The 23,969-nt window shown below is 30.3% G+C and overlaps 1 protein-coding gene across 2 annotated transcripts; it reads left to right on the forward strand.

The window, feature by feature from the left end:
• The first annotated feature begins 9,075 nt into the window (after nt 1-9,075).
• slf (schlaff) lies at nt 9,076-23,554 on the forward strand. Of its 2 annotated transcripts, none has more exons than XM_970972.5 (4): nt 9,076-9,213; nt 15,945-16,077; nt 18,870-19,049; nt 23,015-23,554. In XM_970972.5, the coding sequence occupies exons 2-4, from the start codon at nt 15,945-15,947 to the stop codon at nt 23,395-23,397; spliced, it is 696 nt and encodes a 231-aa protein (XP_976065.1). In that variant the 5' UTR covers nt 9,076-9,213; the 3' UTR covers nt 23,398-23,554. The 2 variants fall into 2 exon arrangements, with proteins under 2 accessions (XP_976065.1, XP_967043.1); XM_961950.4 differs by having other exon boundaries at nt 9,150-9,279.
• The last annotated feature ends 415 nt before the right edge of the window (nt 23,555-23,969 follow it).

Raw genomic sequence — 23,969 nt, forward strand, 5'->3', positions numbered from 1 at the left:
CGTAAGAAATATTCGATCTTTGCAAGAGATAAGGTAAATTTAATTTTTTTAAATGAGGAAACGCTACTTCATTTTTTGTTACATATCAGCTTTCAGTATTTTTTTTTTTTTTTACTTAAATAATTTTGTTAAATAAGAATTAGACAAGTATATTTTTTAATCTTAGTATTTTTTGAATTTCTTTCTTTTCATTTAATACTTATCATTATTAGTATTATTTCTTATTTATTTTTGTGAGCCAAAAATAATAATATTTTCAACTTTGGGATGGTAGTGGGGCCATTACGATACGCGATTTATCCAATGGAGTGCTATGATTTATAAGTATAGTATAAAGCAGGGCAATTTAGTTGGGTAATGTTGACAACCTAGTTTTTTACAATCATCTGAAAGGACTGTCAGTGTCAATAGGCACCTGTTTCAAGTGCATAATTTAATGAAATGAGTCAAATATGAACTTTTAGAGGCTCTTGTACCATCCGCCATACGGATAGTCCCACAAGATTGTTAAATTGTTGTTAACTGGAAACGTACCACATTGCTATTTTAAAAAATTAAATCTAGTGTTGCCAACAGATTCAGTATTACAGTCTGTACTATTGTATATTCCATGTCATCATTATAATTATTTTACTAACTTCTTGCTTCGCACTCATGTTCACTATTTTTAAACCCAGAAAAACAAACCAAAACTTAATAACAAAAAGTAGAAACCCTGGACCACTTATTATTATTTCATTGCGAACTTTAAAACCGCGACCCAAAAGGAACTTTCATTCCCTATTTCACCCCCTTGTGGGTGTAATTTCCAAATGCCTGATATACATCTTTCTTCGTATTTAACCAAAAGCCTAAATACCAATTCTCATGGATATAACTTAAAAAAGACGGATTTTTGTATTCAACCTCCTTGGGAGTAGAATTTCTAAAAATCCTGAAATACATGCCTCTTCATTTTTAACCGATTGTTCAAATACCAATTTTCATGATTATAACTTCAACAATGAAGGATTTTTACTTTTCCCCTATGGGAGTGGAATTTCCAAAAAGCCTTTCCTCGGAAGAAAGCTCAAATACAACAAAGGCGATGGTGCCATTTAAAATTTTGAAGTGGTTGTCGGTGGTCAAGTAAAGTGAATTTATACCTAAACCGTTGAAGATAGAAATATGGTGTCGCGGACTTTTTTGTAGAACATTTAATTCTCTACAACCTCATTCCTTACACTTTTTTATATCTTCATTTGTATTCGCAGCGTTTTGATAAATAGGCGATAGTGCGCAAAAAATTATCGCTTAAAATTATCAATTTGTGTCCCACCTGATATTTTTACAAGCGCAGCGAATACGGTTGAAGATACAAAATATGTAAGAAACGAGGTTGTAGAGAATTAAATTTTCTATAACAAAGTCCTCAATACAATATTCCTATCTTCAACGGTTAAGGTGTAAATTCACTTTCCGATACTTGACCACCGGTAAAATGAAGGAAATCCGTCGCTTGAAAGTCCTTGAATGACTTTGGGACCTAAAGGGTTGAAGATAGGCATATGGTCGCGCGGACTTTTTTAAAGAAAATTTAATTCTCTACAACTTTCTTCTGATCATTTTTCTTGTATCTATAACCGTATTCGCATCGTTTTGAAAAATAGTGGGCAGAGTGCCAATTGATAAACGTTTGAAGTTTTTTTTAAATGCAGGGCGAAATTGAGGCGTTCCTTTTAAGAGGTGCTAGCATGCATTGTTTTTAAGAGTTTTATCCTAAAACACCTTAGTAAAATGTTCATGATAGTGATAACGAAGGCACAATAACTTCTTTTTTTTTATTTTGGAAGCCGACCCTGTTCAGATCATAAAAAATTAAAGGACCATTGGTGTAATCAACAAAAACTGTTACAATTGTCATCTAAATAGTCGGAAAAGGCTCACTATTACAATAATAACAATCTTACAGATTTCATGAAATTGTATGGGCAATGTTATCAGAGGCAGCTGCGGCATTCAAAGTGTACTTAGAGTATGAAAAAAAAAATAAAAGGATCATTTTCGGAAATCTGGTATCCACAATAATGAAGTAGATTATTTTGAAGCTCTCATCTCAAAACAGCAGTTCATTAGTTCAAGGACATATTTTGTAATTTTGTTTAAGAAAATAAATTTGCTTTAAATGGGAATCACAGAGTTTTTGTTGTTTGTTTTGTTTAACTTATTAAAATCTGTTCAAACTATTTACTCTTAATTTTATTAACGGAGTGTTATACTAAAAAATGAAAATTTTTATATGGATAGCAAACTATAAAATAGGCAACCCATATTTTTTTATTTTAACCAAAGCTCAACCGTTTTGGAGAAAAATAATTGAAAAGGTGAAAATTCCTGGCCTGACGTCAACAATGTTCATTTTTGAATCAGCCAGTCACAGAACTTGAGATAGAAAACTTACCAACAAAGATAGCTTGAAAGACGTACGTCTTTTCTGTATTTCTGCCTCTATTGTTTTACATTCGACTTCAGATGTGCTGCAGGAGCAGTCATTTTACCAAAACACAAACTCCTGCAAAATATTAGCACAAAACACAGTCACAATTGACAACGCACGGCTTTGACGTTTGTATTTGACGTTTACCAGCCCAAACGTAGGTCGTAGCATTAATTGTATGCAGCGAAAAACTGACGAATCATTAGTCGAGACATTACTTACGTCACAACGCAAATTTTCTATTATTACTAAAAAAGTACCGATTTAACAAACTCAGACCGATATTACTAGACATCATTTTGTGTCTACTTTCAGAATCTGCAATTTCCAAAAACTTTTACTTTTGAGTATAACACTCCATTATTACTAAAGAAAAGTTGGCATTGTCTGCTCGTGATTCCTTTTCGAAACACATCAGTCACAGATAATGATCAACTTTTGAGTCAGGACCGGACTCAAAATTTTAGACAAACTTAAATTATCTCCGTTATTAAAAACATTTTATTAAAACGATTTAGGTTAACACTATTAGGAATAATGCATAATATAGTGGCGGTCAGCTCGATTTGCGTGTGCGTCATCAATTTCATTTTTTCATTACCAACACAAAGCTGTAAAAAAACAATGCAAATTTAAACAACTAAGGGGTATCTAAGGGTGGTATCCTTAAACATTAATTTACATGTGCACTTCGACAACACCGTCAAGTGTCATGAATTTCTCAACCTGACATTGACAATAAATTATAGACGTCGTCGCATGGTTGTCGAAAGTGTTATCGGTGTTAATCGCAAGTATTTTCCGTTCGTTTATTGTGTTTTGTGATTTGCGTTTCGTTAGGTTTTTGATTCTGCGTTTATTAGTTCTTGTTTTGTGAATCTGTATTTTTTGTAACAACTCATAATTTAAACACTTCGTAACCTCAAAAAATATTTGATAGTTTGTCACCGCTATGACCCTGCTATGTAAACGTAGTGACAGAAATGTCCACTTCGCGAACAGCCTGTATAGTTTACGATTTAATTTTGCATTATTTTAATTTACTGCTTTATCTGCCTATAATTTTTTTTATTCGCCTTGTGCTAACCGTTATTTAATTATAACTATTTTTATAAATTCATTGCTCTGAAAACTTGAACGGTAATGAAACAACTGTGCCTCTGTTGACAATAACGGAACTATCAAGGACAGGGACGTTTTATTTGTACGTCGTTTCATTCCTTAGTTTTAGATATCCGTAGTTGCCAGATAAATTTTTTAACTTTCCGGATATAAAAATCACAATTTTTTTAATTTAAAAAATGGTGATAATTAGTATAAATAATTTTTAGATTCGTTGACGTGGAAGAGTAGAGGAACTTGGGCTTCTTTCTTGTTGGTTCTAAAATCGATTAAAGATATTTTAAGAAAATAAGAGAAAAAGTCACCACTTTACTTCTTAAAACTGTTAAGAATAATTGATAGGGAATTTTTTTTAATATTTTTCTAGAGTTTATTGTAATGTGTGCTATAGCGTACGGAAGAGCTTATGCGTCAATATGTAGGTATATGTCGTATGCTAATAGTAAAATTAGACGTATTATAAGAAGTCTAGTCATATTGTAAATGAATGAATAAATGTAGGGTTTCTAAAATGCTACTAAATATTTTAGGCGTATTATAAAATGCCTAACCAGTTTTGAATGTAACCAATCATTTTCTAAGTGGATAATTATAAAAAACCATTTTACATTAGACGAAAACTTGTTAAGCGTTTTATAATAAAATACGCCTAAAATTTTCAGTCGCATTGTAAAAACGTTGTATTTATCCATTCAGTTTCAATTTGCCCAAGCGTTTACAATATTACTGTAGATTATTATTTATTTAGCAAGATAAATTCGATCTTTGTGAGAGATAAAGCGTATTTTTAAACAAGGAAACGCTACTTCACTTTTTATACAAAATATTGTTACGTATTAGTTTTCAGTATTTGAATATTTGGCAAATGTCAAGTATTATTTTTATTCTTTATCACCTTTAAGCTGGAGACAAGTAATTTGAATACGTATAATATATCTGTTATCTATTCAAGTCTATATTTAAAATAATATTTTTGCTTGCTTGATCGTATGTTGAAATCGCTCGTCTGCAACACAAGACAGCCAGCACATATCCTGAATAGGCGACCGTGGCCCGAAAGACACATCCATCCACAAAGATGTTGCAATAAGAAACGTCTGAATTTTTATCAGAAAATGATAATTTTTCGTCGTGTTTGTACAACGTGTGGAGTAATTGAAAGCAACTAATATAATGGACATTTAACGAGCCACATCAAAGCGTGAAGCACACAATTCCAACGTGGTGCATCTTTTTCGCCGTTGCGCAAACATCACCCAAAGAAGTGGGTCATCTAACGACGGAGCGGCCTTCCAAAGGCCAACAATCGTGACCATCTTATTGTAATTATCGACCGATAAATGCATTACTGCAACCAAACTGCCACCAATTGCAACAAAGGAGGAAGATTTATGGCACACGAATCGCGTGTTTCGGCTCATTTTTACATTCGTTACGTGGATTTGATATGCAAATGCAATTATTAAACTATCGGAAACGGTTTGTTTAAAGTTCAGCGAATTTATTGGGCCACACGTACCAGAATTAGATTTTAACTTACATTACATTTTAACCTACATTTAGGATAATGGACCGTGTGAATAATGTTAGGTAAATGCTTGTATTAGTAAAAGATAAACGTAATTTATATTTTATCTTTATCAGAAAGAAAGAACTATAGTAAAAGTTTTTGCTACAATTTATTCACACTACCCATTGTTCACATATAAATACAGAAAAAAATAAAAAAGAATGGAGAATTAATGGTAGCCAATGCTTTTTTATTATCTAAACTTGTACTTACTGTCATTTCATAAAATCCTTGAGAAAATTGTTTCTTCCGAACGTTAATTTTGATCAAATTTAAGTAAAGAGGTGTTTCGTAAGAGATGAAATACATTGTATGCATAAGACCTAATAAACATGAAATTTCTTGTTCGTTGCATTGTTAAATTGTTCTTTTACTACGCTGCTATAAAGCCATGAGAAAAATACGTTTCGTAAAAAATAAATTAAAAAATATTTTGACACTTTGATTACAAGATTATAATGTTGTTTTTTTATTATCTACTTGTTGTGAGAACATTATTCAGTTCTAATGTAATATAAATACAGATCCAGAATCTGCTGAATCTGTTGGCAACACTGGACTTAATTTTTAATATTCTTGTCAAATAATTGTCAAGAAAAATCGAATTCGGTTGCAATGTTGCAAATTACGAGCACAAATACATTCAAATCTGTTGCCAACAGACTCAATATTTCTGGATCAGTCTGTATTTTACCAATGAGTACACAAACAAAGCTATGTTACAGATATTTCGTGTTGCTATTACTTGATTCTTGTAAAAATATTTTTTAGTTATTTATTGTAAAAGGGTCTTACAATGTATTTTATCTGCGCAAAGGTTCCAGCGGATAAAACACATGTAAGACCTGTATGCAATACAACGTTTTATCCACAGCCAGGCAATATAAACTAAATACGAAACTAAATCAATATTTTCAAATTATTTTTCAAAATTTTCATTTGACGTTTTGACGAGACGTTTTAATTTAATTTAATTTAATTCCTCGACGTCGAATAAAGAAGAATTCAACCATATTTTCATTTAATATAAAGGTAAATATGTGAAATGCAGTTTAATTTCGTTGCGTTGTTCGTTGTTCACAAATAAAGTGGTCTAATAAAGTAACTAATCTAATAAATTTTAAAACTTTTGCCTGGAATAAATTAAAAGTTTACAATGAAAATTACAGAATACGATTCATTTAAGAATCTTTAAGGTGGTACCATCAGCTGTAAAAAAATATTACGATTGCCGTAAAGCTGTCTAAGTCTCAATAAAGCTTGCATAAATCAATCCTATATATTTCTGGTTCCTGCTATATCTTCCAAATTATCAAAAATTATAGGTTTCAATAAGTAAAATAATAAAGCCGAATATAACCCAAAATATACCTGCTAAAGATTTAGGAAAAATTAAAAAGTCATGTAAGTATTTTTTTAATTTTACTGCACCTGCCACGTTTTAGAAATCACTCTATATACTATTTATTAAGCAGTGGGCTATTTTTGAAACTATTATTTTTATTAAAATTTTATTTTTAATAAAATAAATTTTCATTTATTATTAAATTTTATTAAATCTACGTAACGTCACAGGAACACGTTCTAAATTAACATTTTCGGGTTATTTTTTGTAATTTTTAGCCAAGAACTTTTTAAATGGGTCCAATCTGACTTTTATCATAAATGGCCTTATTCTGCTGTAAAAACAAGGCTAGCATTATTATTTATCAATACATATACAGTTTTTTTTGTGTATATTTTATTGGGAAAAACTTAAGTTACACTTACTAAAATTTTCAGATTTTATATGAGGAATTCACAGACGACTAGATGAAAATCACTATAACACACATATTGTAGTATCTTAATAAATAACATCTTGTTAACAATGCCAGAAGTAGCACTTTGCTTATTTTAGGAGAATTTTTCAGTATTTCCTGACATTGTGACATTTTTTTGAATCTATTCAATAAATCGCAAAGAATTTAGAATTTACGACTACAACATGAACTAAACAAGCATAATAAACGTCAGTTGAATTTTTTAACAATTAAAAAAAATCGAAAACTTAAATGTCTGCTACTTTGTGACTTATCCATTAATGTTTTATTAATAGTTTTCACAATATAAATGATTATAAAGTACATATTAGCAGTTTCAAAACTATGAAAACTTCAATGTCGCATTTTCTCTCAAAATTAGATGTTATAAATTATTTATGCACTTCAAAAATTTAAGAGCCAATTAAAATTAAAACAGTGTGGAATTATTGACTAAAATAAAATTTGTAACTAGGATATAAGCGATTTTTGTAAAAAAAATCTTGAAACAGGTCGATTTTTTGTTTTCTTTGCAGATCATTTGGTGCATGCAGTTTTTGTTTATCTGTTTTCAAAAAAGCGCTGCCACCTCTAACTTTTTTTTTCAAATGTAACGGTATGTCAAGTGTCATCTCATGTGAAACAGCACTGTGCAAGGAATACAACGCACAATATTATTTCTGAATATTTTCAAAGCCTACCCGATAAGAAAATGAAGAACAATTTTTATAACATGAAATTAGGCAAATCACACTAGAAATGTTCCAAAATGTTAGAAATTCATGTTACTATTATTGTTATTTTCCAGGAGAGGAACGGTGCCCATTAAATAATGTTCAAGTTATAAAATTACTTTTAATTTTTTTATCACGTAGGCTTTGAAGAAATTAAAAAAAATAGTGGGTTGTATTGCTTACGAAAAGAGCTTTCATACGAGGTGTCACTTGACTTACCATTATATTTGAAAAAAAAAAAGTTAGAGATACAACAGATAAACAAAAACCATATGCACCACATAGTAGGCAAAGAAAAAGAAAAATTGACCTGTTTCGGGAATTTTATAAATTTTTTTCGAGTTAAAAATTCCACGCTGTAGTTTTGAAACAGCTAATAATAACATGAGATCGAAAATAAACTGAATTAGAGCAGGTTGTGCCTGTGGAACTTTAGTCAAAAATGACAGTACAGGATTTTTTAAGAACTAAATTATTCCGTGTTCACTTCGCACCGAAAAGCCTAGATTGTAGCATACTATTTTAACAAGTGAAAAAATAAATTGGGGGTGGAAATATTCAATTGGAATTTTGGGAGAAATTTTTCTACGAATTTTTTAAACGGTGTTTATGGACATCTCCTTTGTCTCTTCTACAGTCTGTTGCAACACGATGTTTTGAAAAGAAATGTGGCTAAAGTTACACTTCCCTTGCTTTATTTCGATACATTCTCGATCTCATGGTACAAGCAACGTTAAAATATTCCCAAAAAGAACAATAAATAATAAATGTGCTAAATTTCAAAAAAAAAATTAGTGTATAATTAAATATTTATTCGCGTTTTGTACTTTTTTAGTGTAGAAATGTAGTGTAGCAGACATAAAAACGTGAAAATAAAGAACAACTTAGGAAAATAGAAACCCGAAAACATTCTACATGTTTTCTGTTGAACCTGAAATGCTTCCCAAAACTTGAAAAATGACAATTGTATGTAAATATTCAGAGAAATTCCTGTTCGGTACACGGCACAATCAGAAGCGGATTACAAAATGTCACGAGTCAACACTTACATAATTCTACAATATTTAAAATTCGAACGAGTGAAAAAATTCACGACTCCTTCCAAAAAACCGAAAACCCGTTCCTACCTTTTGAAACACATTCTCCAACCGTTCTGTAAAAAACCCACAGGGGTTAGAAACGGGTCCTTTTGGTCATTTTTCCGTAGACGATCAGTCGTGCATGACATTGATCAGGATTTTAAAAAACAATCACGCGGATCTTCAATCCTTGAAGAAAGGTTAGAAATTTTTTCGCCAACAACGTGCAAATTAGATTAGGAGCAAAATGACTTGAAAAAAATCGCCGATCGGCTTCACCTTGCCTCGGTGTGAGCTCACGAGGAGAGAAGAAAAAATTTCGGTTTCATATGGGGATAACGAGAGAGAAATCCCACCTTAAAAACGCGAGAAGACATATAAATGAGACTCTCACTTATTCGACGGAGGTTTAGTGTTTTACTGAAAGAAGGTAAGGATCGTGTGTATGTGCGAGTGTTGATTTTTGCGAAAATTATTTGGTAGTGGATTTAAAAAGGTGAGTGGCTACTAATTTACAAAAAACTAGGGCGATTCTAATAGAGAAACTCGTAAAATAGAAAAATATATATTAAACTGGACCGGTTAAATTGAATTTAGTAAAAAAACTCGTAAAAATGAAAAATACATTTTGCTGCATTTTCGCATCCCATTAATAACTTCAAGGCTAGTCTTAAGGTCATCGCACAAAATTACAATTTCAAAAATAGGATGGTCACGGAACTAATTAATTTTTTGCATGAAGAAACAAGTTTCAGTAATAACTGGAACTTGAAGATGAGTCTTTGTTTTCACAATTAATTCAGTTAATTGTTCTGGCACGAATGCCCCTAGACAATGTAGAATCAAAACTTTTGTCTTAAACATCATTGTTATGTAAAAAAGATGTATTACCACATTACTGACCTACACTTACAAATTTACAACCTACGGTAATTGCTAATTATGGTGCGTTTACAAAAGCTAAAAGTCTTGATTCAATGGTTTGTTTATTTCGAATCTTGAAATATTCGATTTCATTCACGACTTTATAACTACAGTGGTTTTGTTTTTATACAAAATATGAATTAAACTTGTAGTATGGATGTCAGTAAAAAAGCTTGTTTGTGGTTTGTTCTTCTGTAGGTATGTAAACACAACAATGTCAAAGTGATTGATGACTTTATATAGTACACAAAAACACTCACAACATTAATAAAAATGTTTGCAAAATAATGGAAAAGCAATCCTGATCTTGAGCTACATTCCACAAAACTAGTTTAGTTACCTTAATTTTCTGATGGGTCTTGAATGTGATGAAAAATACTAGTTAATTAACTAGTTGTGAACAATTTTGTGGTAATCGAGTAAAAATTGTGCAAATAGTTCGAATAAAACAACTTGGTCAAAATTTTTACTTATTACCTACCAATAAAAAAAAACATTAAAATTACAATAACCGAAAATTTATGCCAAAAAATGCAAAATTTATTTGAGGATTCCAAATCTTCCTTCAATTTTTCTATGTTTTGTAAAAAAAAGTATGGCCAATTTTAATTTTTATAATCCACAAAAAAAAGAAATTAATTTAAAACGACTTGACTTGATTATTTTATTAATTTTCTCATTTAATTTTCTTATTCAAATGCAAATGACCAAATTTTTATTAAAAAATACAAACACGTGTACAGTCTTTATTTGTGCTGTTTATCTCAAAATCTAATAATTACACAAAAATCACCGTTTGCTATTAAATGCTATATATGTTTTTCTAAGCTTGTAATTTTTTCAAAATTTGTCGCGATTCTTTATAATAAACATTAATTAATTTGCTTTGTGCAAAAAGTAGATATATAGCTGTTTTACGTCGCATTTTCTCTAAAAGTTATTTGTTATAAATTATTTATGTAGTTGAAAAAGTAATTAGGTAATGTAATTTATAGTTTCAATGAGATTTTCCAATTGTATCAACCTTTTTTAAAAAATAATTCGGTAAAATGCGACTTTGGTATTTCTATAGCTTTGAAGCAGCTAATATATATGTACGTAAAAACTCTCTTTGGTATTTTTTATTTTTAATTAGCTAATTGTTTTTAATTAATTTTGATTACAACGAATTGGGGAAAAATTCTGAAAAAATGTACATAGATACACAGGCAAAGATATAAAGTACCTATTCAACAGTAAACACTGATTTTTGTGTGGGTATTGGTTTTTAAGACTCAGAAAAAATATACTCTAGAGTAAAATATTTTGCAGCTGAATTTGTACTTAGTAACATAGACTTTTCATTGTTTAACATTTTTCACTTTCACGCTAACTTTCCTGTTCTGTGAAAGAAAATTGAAACAAGGCACAATTAGAGTCACAATCATATGTAAAGTACTGCATTATCTTCGAAAAGAGAAATTAACTTAAATGGAAAAAATATGTTATTAAGATAATAAGGAATTAAATAAGGCACACCTTGACACGTATTCATTACGTGAGATCCGTCTCAAAGATGAACCGACCAAAAAGAAAAACGTTGCGTACCTAGACCTCGATAACATCTTAAATTTATATTTAAAAAAATTCCAACGAAAGTAATGGTGTTACATCCTGTTTCATAAAACTATATGAAAATTCCAAACAGAATGGGTTTTCACCACGCAAAAATTTCGCGAAAAAAAGTTGATTGAAAAAGATTTAGTACCTACACAATAATTTATTTCTCCGTCGTAATGAAATTTTGCCTGAAAACCTTTTCAAGACAAGCGGTTCTTCAATTAAGTACTTCACTTGACATTAAATTAAAAAAAATTACGTTTTCAATTAAATTTTATGAGCTAACACATCCTTCAAATAATTCATGGATGAATATTTCCAAAACGGCATCATAAACCAAAAACATTGTGTAAATTACAACGTTAAATAATAATTATTGCGTAATAAAATATTTAAGAGATACAATAGCTAAAGTGCTATTCTTAACTTTTCACAAATGCTAATTTAGCTCATGATAAATGACTATTAGCAAATAAAACAAGTTGCTACTCATCTTAACCTTTCAATTAACTTATTTGTCTGAAGAGGCAGTGCTCTAATAGGAAATATTAAATAATCATCAAAATTCTCGTTGACATTTTGTGATTTTTCTGTGATGACTTTATCAATCTGGAATTTAGTCTGTTACGTTAGTTTTTAATTAGCACCAAATTTACAAAAAGGTTCAACCTTCTAATCGAAACAGAGAAAGGTGAAGCAATTGTTGTGCATACAAATGATAATTTTTATGTCCTCTGATAATGTGTTAATAACCACTTTCCCATTTCTTATAAAACCCACCCAAAAAGCGAGAACTCGAAAACTGGTCCATTTCCTGTATGTATTCCCTCTCTACGAAAAAGTTCGATTTCTGTTTAAAAGCATTCAAATTAACGATGCGGTGCCAAATCCTTTGTAAATAAATAGTAGCGAAGGTTAGATAATGGATGCAGCTCATCAAGAGTACAAAAAGTGAAGTAGAGGTGTGTCCGTCCGAAATTCTGTTGTTGTTTGTTCTTCCACTTTCTCCGGTTTCATCTTGACACTGTTTTGCAAAGAGTTGGGCAATTTGATTCATCGGCGTCTATGAGATGAGATTGTCGCAAAGAGAAATCTTTCAAAATGCAACTCATCATTTATCAGATCTTCATCATATGTATGTGTATGTGTGTGTGTATTTGCGTGACCTTTTTTGACCCACTGAACTTCTGTTGAATTATTGCAGGAATCGTGCCCGCAACCAAATCGTGCGCAATTTTTTAAGGAGGATTCCGATTTTGATCCAGTTTCGGTTGACCAATCGATCGCTCAAAATACACTTTCACTTTTTATTAATCAGTTCTTCGTTACGGACTAATGATGTAATTAATACGCCCACGAAAATGGACTTGATTCGGGCCTGATCTACTTTTCTTCTTTTCCAAAATATATGATATTCGTTGATGTTTACTGATCTCTTGAGGTTTTAAAAAAAAATCCGGAGCAAAGAAAAATTATTTATAATTGATACCTAGTAACAAACTACAAATAAAATCGTTAAAAAAAACTTGTTTATAACTACTGCTGTTTATAGTGTTTACATATAAATGTTTATATCTTGCTGAAATATAATATACTTGACGCAAGATCCTTTCATTATAGCACATTTTCTTGATACAATTATTCAAGTATCAAGTCAAATTTGAATATTTGACCACAGATTACATCACACATAAACTTGATAAGTTAGAAAAAATATAAAAACAAAAACAGAGTTGGTAGAACTGTTAGTACCAACCAAAAAGTACGTTTATTCGATCGTTACATAATTGTGGTGGTTTATTTGATTCATAAAGACTCATAAACTTCAAGGTTGCTTTTGGAAAAAGTTTTCTTATACAAATGTTAAAAACCAGGTTCAGGAAATTTTCAGGTTTTCATTAAAAATATACGAAGGTAACTCAAAAACCTTAAACCAAAAAGGGTTATTCAAGCAATTCTACTGTTTATATTACAAGTTTTTTAGAACATTTAAATGTTTCAAGTTTTTTGCCTTTTTGCCTAAATTTATAGTGGTCAGTTTGAGAAGTCCTAAATTTTCAACGACTTTAAATGACTTTTTTGCAAAAACTATTTATCCTAGAACATTTTAAACTATACCATTATGATCGATTCCCCGAAACATCATATATTTATATAATTGCTGCCGCAATTGACAAAATAAAAAAAACAAAAATTTTTACACCTCTCCTAGGTTTATACATATGAATAAGACTCAGGACAAAAATTAAAAAAGAATTAAATAATCAAATAAGCGTCAAGTTATCTATCAAACAGTTACAACCTAATTCGTTTCGGATAAACAGTTCCGCCTAAAGGTCTTTTAATTATGTCGTTATTACACCCCAAAAATTAAAAGTCATAAAGCAAAACAGTCATTTGAATAGTTATTTACCTAACGTGTTTGGAAATAGTATATTACATAACGAGTGTGAAAAGTGAGTGATATCGTGCGAGTGAGAATCTTGACGAACGAGACGCGAGCCGAGGGCAGAATACTCACGAACAAACGATACCCACTTTCCATCGAGTTTTGTTATCAAACCGTCTATTTTTAAATGAACGATAGTTTAATCTACACATGTAACTACCTACTGTGCTACCTACAACAAACTACTACAAAAGTAAATAATTAATTTTTTATAACAAACACGTTTGTTATATACAGCGTGCGTGGAATTTTTAACTGGAATAAAAGTCATAACTTTGATTTAGGGAATTTTGGTGAAAATTCCCGAAACAGGTCAATTGTTATTTTCATTGCCTACTACTTGGTGCATATGATTTTTGTTTATTTGTTGTTTTCAAAGCTTATGTGATAAAAAAAATAAATCCAAATGTATAAGTTGAACATTATTTAATGCAACAATTGTTCAAAATGGGCACCGTTCCTCTCCTGGGAAATAACATAACGATAGTAGCATGAATGTCTAACCTTTGCAACATTTCTAGTGTGGTTTGCCTAAATTCAACTTATAAAAATTGGTTTTCATTTTTTTATCGCGTTGGCTTTGAAACTATTCAAAAAACAGATCGTGCATTGTATTCCTTGCAAAATGCTCTTTGTCATGAGGTAACACTTGACATACCGTTACATTCGAAAAAAAAGTTAGAGGTGGCTGTGCATTTTTGAAAACAGATAAACAAAAACCGCATGCACAAAATGATGTGCAAAGAAAAACAAAAATCGACCTGTTTCTGGAATTTTTACAAAAATCGACTATATCCAAGTTATGAATTTTATTCCAGTTAAAAATTCCACGCTGTATAACTAACATCATTAGTTCTGAAAATCTCTAATTCTATTCGTTATACAACGTGATTCTTAAATAGACCGATAAAATTTCAAATGAATACATGTTGGGAAAAATAGTAAAAAAATTCTTTGGATAACCGTTTTCAAAAATTATTTTGGAGATAAAGCGTGCCCCACTAATGTTTTCGCTAGTAGTATTAGCTCTGTTAGTAGAAAACATGATAATTATTTGATGACAATATACCTACTTGATCAATGCAACAATGATCTTTGTGTACTATTGGTTTTCTTGATTAAAAATGGGGTATTTTTTTCCAAACAACTAATTTAAACGCATGACCTCACCCTCTATATAATATGTATAACAAACGGGTTTGTTAAGGAAATTATGACATTTGTTCGAAATTGTCAACTTTTGTACCTACGAATTAGGTGGATAAAGTAGACACTTTCGTAGGGGGTCATGGAAAAAGACAATTTCCCACATGAACACTTTGTTTGCGACACGACCGAAGCGAGGGATGCATGAATTGTAGGAAATTGCTTTCCAAACAATTTAGGTACAATTTTTTTTCTACTTTGATTTCGTACTGAGGTCATTACGATACGCGATTTGCGCGTATCAAAAATATATTTTTTTGATAATTTAGTTCTTTTTTCTGATGGGTTAATAACAGGTGAAACAATGATCAAATTGACATGAACTGCCACTTATCAAAAAATATCGTTTCCATCTCAACGATAGCGATCCCAGCCTATTATATGTCCCAACCTATTATTGCAAAGTAAAAAATACGCTCCAGTGTGTGGGAAATACCTAGCTGTATAAAAGCTATGAGACATGAGTACAAAAAATGTGTGATTAAAATCGTTGCAAATCATCTTTAGTGCCAAAAGATTAAACCAATTGAGAAGTTGCACTACTTATAATTTTAACACATTTGAAATCGTTTTACAGAAAGCAAATTAAAATTAATTACAATTAAGTTTTCATCCCCTCATTTGTGATAAAAAATATTTTTTAAGTAAAATGAATCATTATTAAAATCTTTTTTCTTAGACCAAATGCAAATGTTGTTTTTATCAAAAATCTGAGTTACATCGTCATTGATTATCATAACTTATGAACTGTAAATTTTGTATTTTTTTAAGATTATTTTGTTCATTATGTAGATATATGTTCTTAAACTTCTAGAGGACAGTGACAATTTTTGTTTAAGTGTACCTTAAGTGTACAGTGTATTCCAAAACAAATTTTAGTAATTCCCATAATTTCAAATAATTCCCAGCATTTCGTATAAAACGTATAAATGAAAAAAAATATTGTTTTATCTCTTGTTTACATATTTTATTTTTTGTTTCAGATGAAATTAGCTTTAATAGTATTAGCTGCTTGTGCAGCTGCAGTAGCCACTCCTGCCATCAACCAAATCAGGCCGGTTTCCAACAGACCAGGTCGCTTCTTGTCCTTGCCAAATCCGCAGAAATGCGCAAACAGTAAGTGGGTTTATAATTTCCGTCTAAATACTTACTAACACTAACACACACGGAGAGAAGCAACCAAATCACTGTAAAATCCCACATCCTGATGTACAAATTTGATCTCATGATGTAGAAGATCTTAATTGTTCCTGGTTACTCGGTTCCGGGTAAAGCACATCTTAATTATTTTCAAATATTTACAGAGTTTACGGTGATTTCTCATTAATGTATGCAGTACAAAAGTGACCAAAATTTCCCAATAAGTGAAACTGCACCAATACACAAAAATTCACACGTGATAAGAAACGACAAGTTTAAAAACAATGCTTGTACCTAAATTATACAAGCAGTTGTTACCAAACACTTTAAAATACCAAGAGTATAATACACTTATTTTCATAAAATTTTCATTGAATTGTTAGGTTTTAATCGTCAACACTACACTAAGTTCAACAACTTGCTTTTTCCCTAATTAATTGATTATTATTACAAAATTTATGATAATATAATGGGTAGTATTTCTAAAATGTAGCATAAGCTTTTACTATAGTTTTATCTCTTTCTTTCTAATAAAATCTAAATTTAGCTATTACAGGTAAAAGCATTTACTACATTTTATAAATACTACTCATTATAGTGATATTCTTACATCACTTGGGTATTACTTTAATGATTACTGAAAGAACAATTATATTGTCACATGATTAGTCAAAGAGAGGAAAGTGATAAATGTAAATGTGTCTAATATCCTGTTGCCCTTATTTACGTACCTTTCCAAATCAGACATGGTTTATTTAAAGAAATTATTCATGAAATTGTAATACAATCATTAAGTGGGTGGTATTTATTTACTACAAGAACTTGTGCAATGAAACAAATGCGTCGTTGTTGTTTGAATTTCATGTAGAAAATTCTAACAGTAAACACTTTATAAACACGAAATATCGCATAAATAAAGCCAAAGCTATTTGCCACCACATACTTTTAAGATGACTATCTAATGTAAGAAATTAACACAATTTCTAAATAAAAAATATAAAAAAAAGGATTTCAAAAAAAAAGTTTTTATTTAAATGATGCACTAAAAAGGAAAAAATAATGTTTTTGTAATTTGCCGCCATTTTGATAATTTAATAATAGGCATCTTAAAGCACGCAACCTCATCAAGTCATAATAGTCATTATTTGACGAAACATTTTACGAAAATTTTTAGGTTGGCAAGAAGCAAATTCGGGACCGTGTTTTTGCTAATTTCACAAATTTCAAGGAGTGTTCATGCAAGATCATCTTCATAAAACCTAATAAGACTCATTCTTTAAAAAATTGAAATCGAATTCATGCTTCAAAACTGGTGTTATGAAACTTGAATATTTTTTCCTACAGGTTGAAATTCTAAGATTTATAAAAGCTTTGGGAGCAGTCAAATGAACAAAATAACTATGTAATGCTATGTAGTTTTATAACTCCCAAAGCTTTTATAAATTTTAGAATTTTAACCTGTAGGAAAAAATATTCTGCTCTGATTGAAAAACATTATTTTTTACTTCTAAATGTATCTTTTAAATAAAACCTTTTTCTAATAATTTAACATTTGTCAGTGGAATGTAACTGACAACTTAATATGTTTAACAGTAAATTAACTGTTAATTATACAAATAATTTTTGTAGTAAATAATATTTCTAAAATATCGAAAAAATAAAAAAGCGATTCGATGTTAATGTATTTAAAAAACAGTAATGTAACAAAAAAGATATCAAGGAATCAAACTCAAATACGAATAAGTATACCCAACAGTTAACGACACCGAGTTTGACAAATCACCTTGATTTTAATTACACTAAGCCATCATATTTTTCATTTAGCGTAAAGGTTGCACATTTTTTCACAAAGTATTAGGAGATGATATCACGACACTTAAATATACTTGAGTTAGAAAAATACATAATGATATTAATTACACTTAATAAAAATTAAAATTAAATGTTTGTTTAATAATAATTGTCGACATTGAGCATCAAAGCGTAATTTACAATCACCATTAAACCGAAATTATACAGGCTGTATCAGAAATATGTAACAGGTAACAAAACTCAACAAACGAAACATCTTTTCTATTTGTAATTTTTCAATAAAAAATTCGCAAATTTACTTAAAATTTTGAAAAAGATAACATACTGAAACGTGTATCCGCCTATGGGTACAAAAATAAAAGAGCCAAACTATTTTCATTATGATAGTAACGGACAATTTTAACAATTTAAAACAACAATGAAAATTGTTGTTGTAATTATTAAACACTCACCGGCTCGTTTGCACAAAAGAAAGGAGGAAACAGTGAAAATTAGAAATAAGAATTTTGCAAAATGTTATAAAGAAAAGTTGGTGTATTTGATGAGTTTTATTACATGGTAAAATTAACACACGTATTTCTGATAGACCCTGTATTTACCTTTGTATTTACTAGAGAAAAACTGTAAGTTGTACCTGTACTCTTATTATACTTTCACGATTAAGTTGTAAATCTCGTCATAGATTATTTTATGATGATTGTTGTTTTCTTTCTTTAAACTGAAATGTCCCTTGAACACGTTATTATACAATACTTTTGTTATTAATAGAGACGACAATCTCGTCACTTTTCTTCAACGTTACAGGTAATTTGTCTAAAAGCTAACTTTCTTCCTAATTGTGCACTTTTTGTCACTAAAATTAACCCAAATCTCTTGACTTTCTTCTAATGAATAATAAATGACTCGTAATGAATACTAAGCGTGATTGTATTAAGACTTGTAATGGTAATTTGCAGGACCGAAACAGTTTTTTTTCCGAGGACACAATTACTTCTTCACCGGTCATGTCCCTGAATTAGCCAACAGAAAATTCGACTGGTTAGATGGAAGGAACATTTGCAGGGAGTACTGCATGGACTTGGTCTCGCTAGAGACGCAAGAAGAAAACAACATGATCTTCAGACTTATTCAACAAAGTAAGATCTTTTTGTAATTGTTTTTAAAAACTATTAAAAAATCCAAATTTTTGTGAGGATACTATACATCTTATTTTTCAAATTGGAGCAATTCTTATTGAAACAGTATATTAAGTGTCAATCATTAATCAATTGAGGATCGGTAATCCTTAACATTCGTGATGCTTATGACGCAGTTTACAGAAACATTGAACAAAATAAACTAAAATAATTCAAATTTTTTTTATCAAGTTGAATATTGTTTTAACTACTGTACAGTTTTCATTGTTTTATGTTGTTATATATCTGGCACTATTAAAAAAGTCAGATTTTTGTGCAGAAACTTTTCTCTTTAAATAAGAACGATTTTTTAATTAATTTATTTAATTTAACCAAAAAAAGCAAAACCATTTGAATTTTTTTAATTCTGCTACAACATTTATTTTTTGCTAAATTGTAATACTTTTAAATTAAATGAAAATGATTAGTTTTTTAAATAATAGTAGTAAACAATTTAACAAAAACCATTTCTTATGAACAATAAAGCATTAAGGAGAATTCCTGTATTTCAAATAATATGTAACTGTCCACAAGTCATATTTGGCGTCATATATTTTATGTTCTACTCTACGTCAACTAGCCAGGAAAGGGTCCATCAGAAGCGCCTTGTAATTATTTAATTAATAACTTATTTGTCTGTCGGGGTTGCAGTACACACGTTTTTTTTAACTAATTCTTATACAAAATTTTCTGCTGATTTCGAATCCGAAGTTCGATTTTTTGTTTGAAAAGGCTTTCATTATGAAAAACACGTTTCTGTGAAGATTTTTGAAAAACTTAAAATTTATCGATAATGATCGTGAGATAATGAACAAATTTTCTTTACTTGTATAATAATAGTCGTTATTATACAAATAAAGAAAAGTTGTTCATTATCTGTGAGTGATGGGTTTCTGAAATGAGTGCGGAGCACGAGTTCCAGAAAGGAATCAGGAGCAAATAATGCTAACATTTCTTTACGTGTCTAATACAACGTTTTCTCTTATTAGGTACATCAAGAAATTTTTATTAAATTTTCTAAAATGGCTATTTTATTCTATCGAATTTTGTTGTATGGCTTTAATTAAAGAAATTTATATAACTTAGGTACAACTTATATAACACCCCAAATCCGGGTACGTAATGTAAATCTAATTTCTCAATTTTCCCTTTTAAGGCGATATAAACTACGTTTATACCCAATTTTGACACAGACAATTGTTTATAAAAAAACAGACCATAACTAAATGAAATAATGTACCATAGTAACCACTTGTAGAATAAAGGTGCTTTACCTCTACTCGTATCTATGTAATAAGCGACAACATTATTAGCTGTTTCAAAACTATAAAAACGCCAACGTCGCATTTTACCAAATTATTTTTTTAAATAAACTTGATGAAAAATAGTATCAATGAATAGATCTCACATCAAAAGTATAAATTACGTTAGCTATTATTTTTTTGAAGTGAATGAATAATTTATAACAGCTAATTTTGAGAGAAAATGCGACTTTGGCGTTTTTATAGTCTCGAAACAGCTAATATAAGAGAAACCACTATTTTAGTATGAAGGCAGTTTCGAATCGAAAAACTAACTTCGGATGCAATTAATCAGAAAATTTTGCATAAAAATAAATGTTCGATAAACGGGTCCTTTTTAGAAGTATGTAATACTTCTAAATACTTACGCCTACTGTAAAACAACTAGGAAAATGGCTGTAATTCGACGCTTTTTAGCGTGGGTATTTTCCTCCTTGATGTAATTTCTTTTGATAAACTGTTTTCTAAAATTAATAGTTATTTCATAACGAGTTCGGAATGTGCAATTTCCCACATGAGCATTTTGTTTACGGTACGAGCGCAGCGAGAGTTGCATGAAGTGCGAATGTGAGAAATTGCTTTCCAAATAAGTTAGGTACAATATTTTTTGTAACGTATAAAAAAATATAAATTAATATTTTTAATTTTTAATTCAATATTTTAATAAGTTTTTTTTGGTAATGGATTGATAACAGGTCAAATAATCAAAAAATTGACATGAATTATCATGTATCCTAAAAAAATAATAGCCATTGTTGCAAAGTAAAAAACACCGCAGTGCGGGAAAGTCCGTTAAAATAATAGCTGTCTAAAAACTATGAGTACAAAAATTAATTAGCATAATTTTTGGACGACATAGGCTTTCTTTATTTTAAACTTGATATTATATGTAAAACAATAATAATATTTTTTGTAATTTGTCGCCATTTTGATGCTTCAATAGGCATCTTAAAGCACTCAGCGTCATCAAGTGCGACGTCATAACAGTAATTCGACGGAACATTTTACGAAAATTTTTAGATTGGCAAGAAATAAATTCAGGACCGCATTTTTGCGAATGTCAAAATTTCAGAGGGCGTTCATACAAGATTACCTCCATTGTCATCCAAAATCTTGTTTTTTGACAAAACTTTTATAAAACATGATAAAATTTTAAATCAATTTTTCATTTTCAAAATTGAGATATACCGACTGTCACAAAAAACCCTAAGTCGACTAAAATAACAGAGTTTGTTTAAAAATGGCAAAAGGGGGCAAATTACAAAAATAGTATAAAAAAACTTGTGGCTAACGCCACTCGTTTTTGAAAATGAATTCGTGCTTTAAGACTTCTTATGAAACTTGTATTTTAATATACTATTAAATAATTTATAAAAATTAACTTCCAGCCTATTTTTATTTTTCAAACTTCTAAAATGCAGTTATTCAGAGACAAATGTTAGAAATAGTTCAGACTTATTTACGTTTATGTAGTTAACAACTCAATTTTTTTTTAGTTTTGACATCAAAAGAAATTAGATTTGAATCAGTTTATTATGTTAGATTTGTCAAACTATTATATGGAAATAATAATTTTCAAACATTGATGACAAAAAATTGTTGACTTTTTATTTTCGTTAAATTTTTAGTTAAAAGAATTTTTCACTTTGTTCGAATGTACGTTTTAAAAACACTTCAAGAAAACCCATCGCCATTTTTTACAAATCTATCACCACAAAACAATATTTAATCTGTAAAGTAAAATTAATTGCTAAACGCGAGTATTCTACAAAGAAACCGTTAAAATTTAAAGGTCGTTAATCATTGTTGCTATAGCAATAACCAATAAAATTCCTAGATCTGCGATTTTAATAACCAGTGTTAAATTTTAACGCGCTAATGACACTTTTTTCTGACTTGGTTATGACCGAACACTAGTACTATACTTGTGTTTTTTTCTACTTCGGTTTGGTACTGAGGTCAATATTCGATTCGCGTATCATAGTATCTATCCAACGGAGTGCTATAATAATTACACTAAAAACCAGGGTAATTTAGTTGGATAATTTTGACAACCTAGTTTTTTGACAATTATCTGAGAGAACTGTGAGTGTCAATTGGCACCTGTTTCAAGTGCATAATTTAATCAAATTAATCAAATACGAACTTTTAGAAACTTTTGTATCAGTCCTGATATGTGGCCCCTTCGAACACCTTTCGAGTAATGTACAAACATAATTTCAAAAGCCAGTGCAAGTAAATAATTGGAGATCTCATTATCTTTCGGCTAATTTTCAAATTCCACGTATTTGCCACAAAAGCCCGTATTTGTTAAGTGGTACATTGCAAAACATCTTGGACACTGTGAGAATATATTTGAACGAATAATTTTATGATAATCTAAATTATTAATTTTATTTCACGGCCTGTGCGCAAATGCTGTCAACTGCCACAAAATTCCCTAAATTTCGAAATTAATTTTTTTGGTACAAAAAGTGCAAAGTAGAAAAAATACTGTATGGTATCTTGTTTATAAGGCATTTTGTCACACTTATTCTAAATCCGTGCGTGCGACAAAATGCGCCTTATAAAACTAGTATCATAATATACTATTATAGTTGTTTAAACGATTGAATTCTTTTTCAGACGATGTCCCTTACATTTGGACCTCCGGCAGACTGTGCGACTTCAAGGGCTGCGAGAACCGCGCCGACTTGGAACCCAAGAACATCTACGGATGGTTCTGGTCCGCGAACCGCGAAAAGATGGCGCCTACCAACCAGGTGCCCAACGGCTGGGGCTACAACCCATGGTCCTCCACTGGTCACAAAAAACAACGCCAACCCGACAATGCGGAATTCGACATCAATGGCACCAGCGAGTCGTGTCTTTCCATCTTGAACAACGTCTACAATGACGGTATCGCCTGGCATGACGTTGCCTGCTATCATGAGAAGCCCGTCGTCTGCGAGGACTCTGAGGAGTTACTAAATTATGTAGCTGCCACGAATCGCGGCCTTCGTTTGTAAATTATTCTAATTTAAGTGCATTTTTCATTTATTTAACATCTTAGTGTTAATTTTATCCCGATCATGATGTAAAAATGATAAATTTGAGTATTTATTTTTGATAAACACAATGTAACCGATCTTGTGGAGTACCTACAAAATAAATTATGTTTTAATAGATTCTGTTTGATTTCCACCAGAAATGCATACACAATCTTTTTTGCAACCCGTAGACACAAACTTGGATCTAATCAAGAGCATTTAAATTATACCTACTCGTAGATCTTTGTATGATAAAAATCTCTTTAAAATTTCCTTATCTACTGGTTGGCAATAACTTTGAAAAAAGAGCGCTCCATTGTATCGACAATAATTTTTATCGTCCCATTTCAGCTGTTCTCAATGTGTGGAACCATTAATTTCAAAACGATTTTTTTAAGAAATTTTATCTTTTTCCGAAAAATTAAAGCATTTACTTCGAATTTAAAGCGAGAGCTTATTCAAATTAACCATATGCTTTTACTTATTTTTTCAAGTATGTGCTTTTACTTTATACTCATGCTTTAAGTAATTACTTCAACTTTATTCATACG

Source organism: Tribolium castaneum, chromosome 5, assembly GCF_031307605.1.
Source record: "Tribolium castaneum strain GA2 chromosome 5, icTriCast1.1, whole genome shotgun sequence".
NCBI lineage: Eukaryota > Metazoa > Arthropoda > Insecta > Coleoptera > Tenebrionidae > Tribolium > Tribolium castaneum.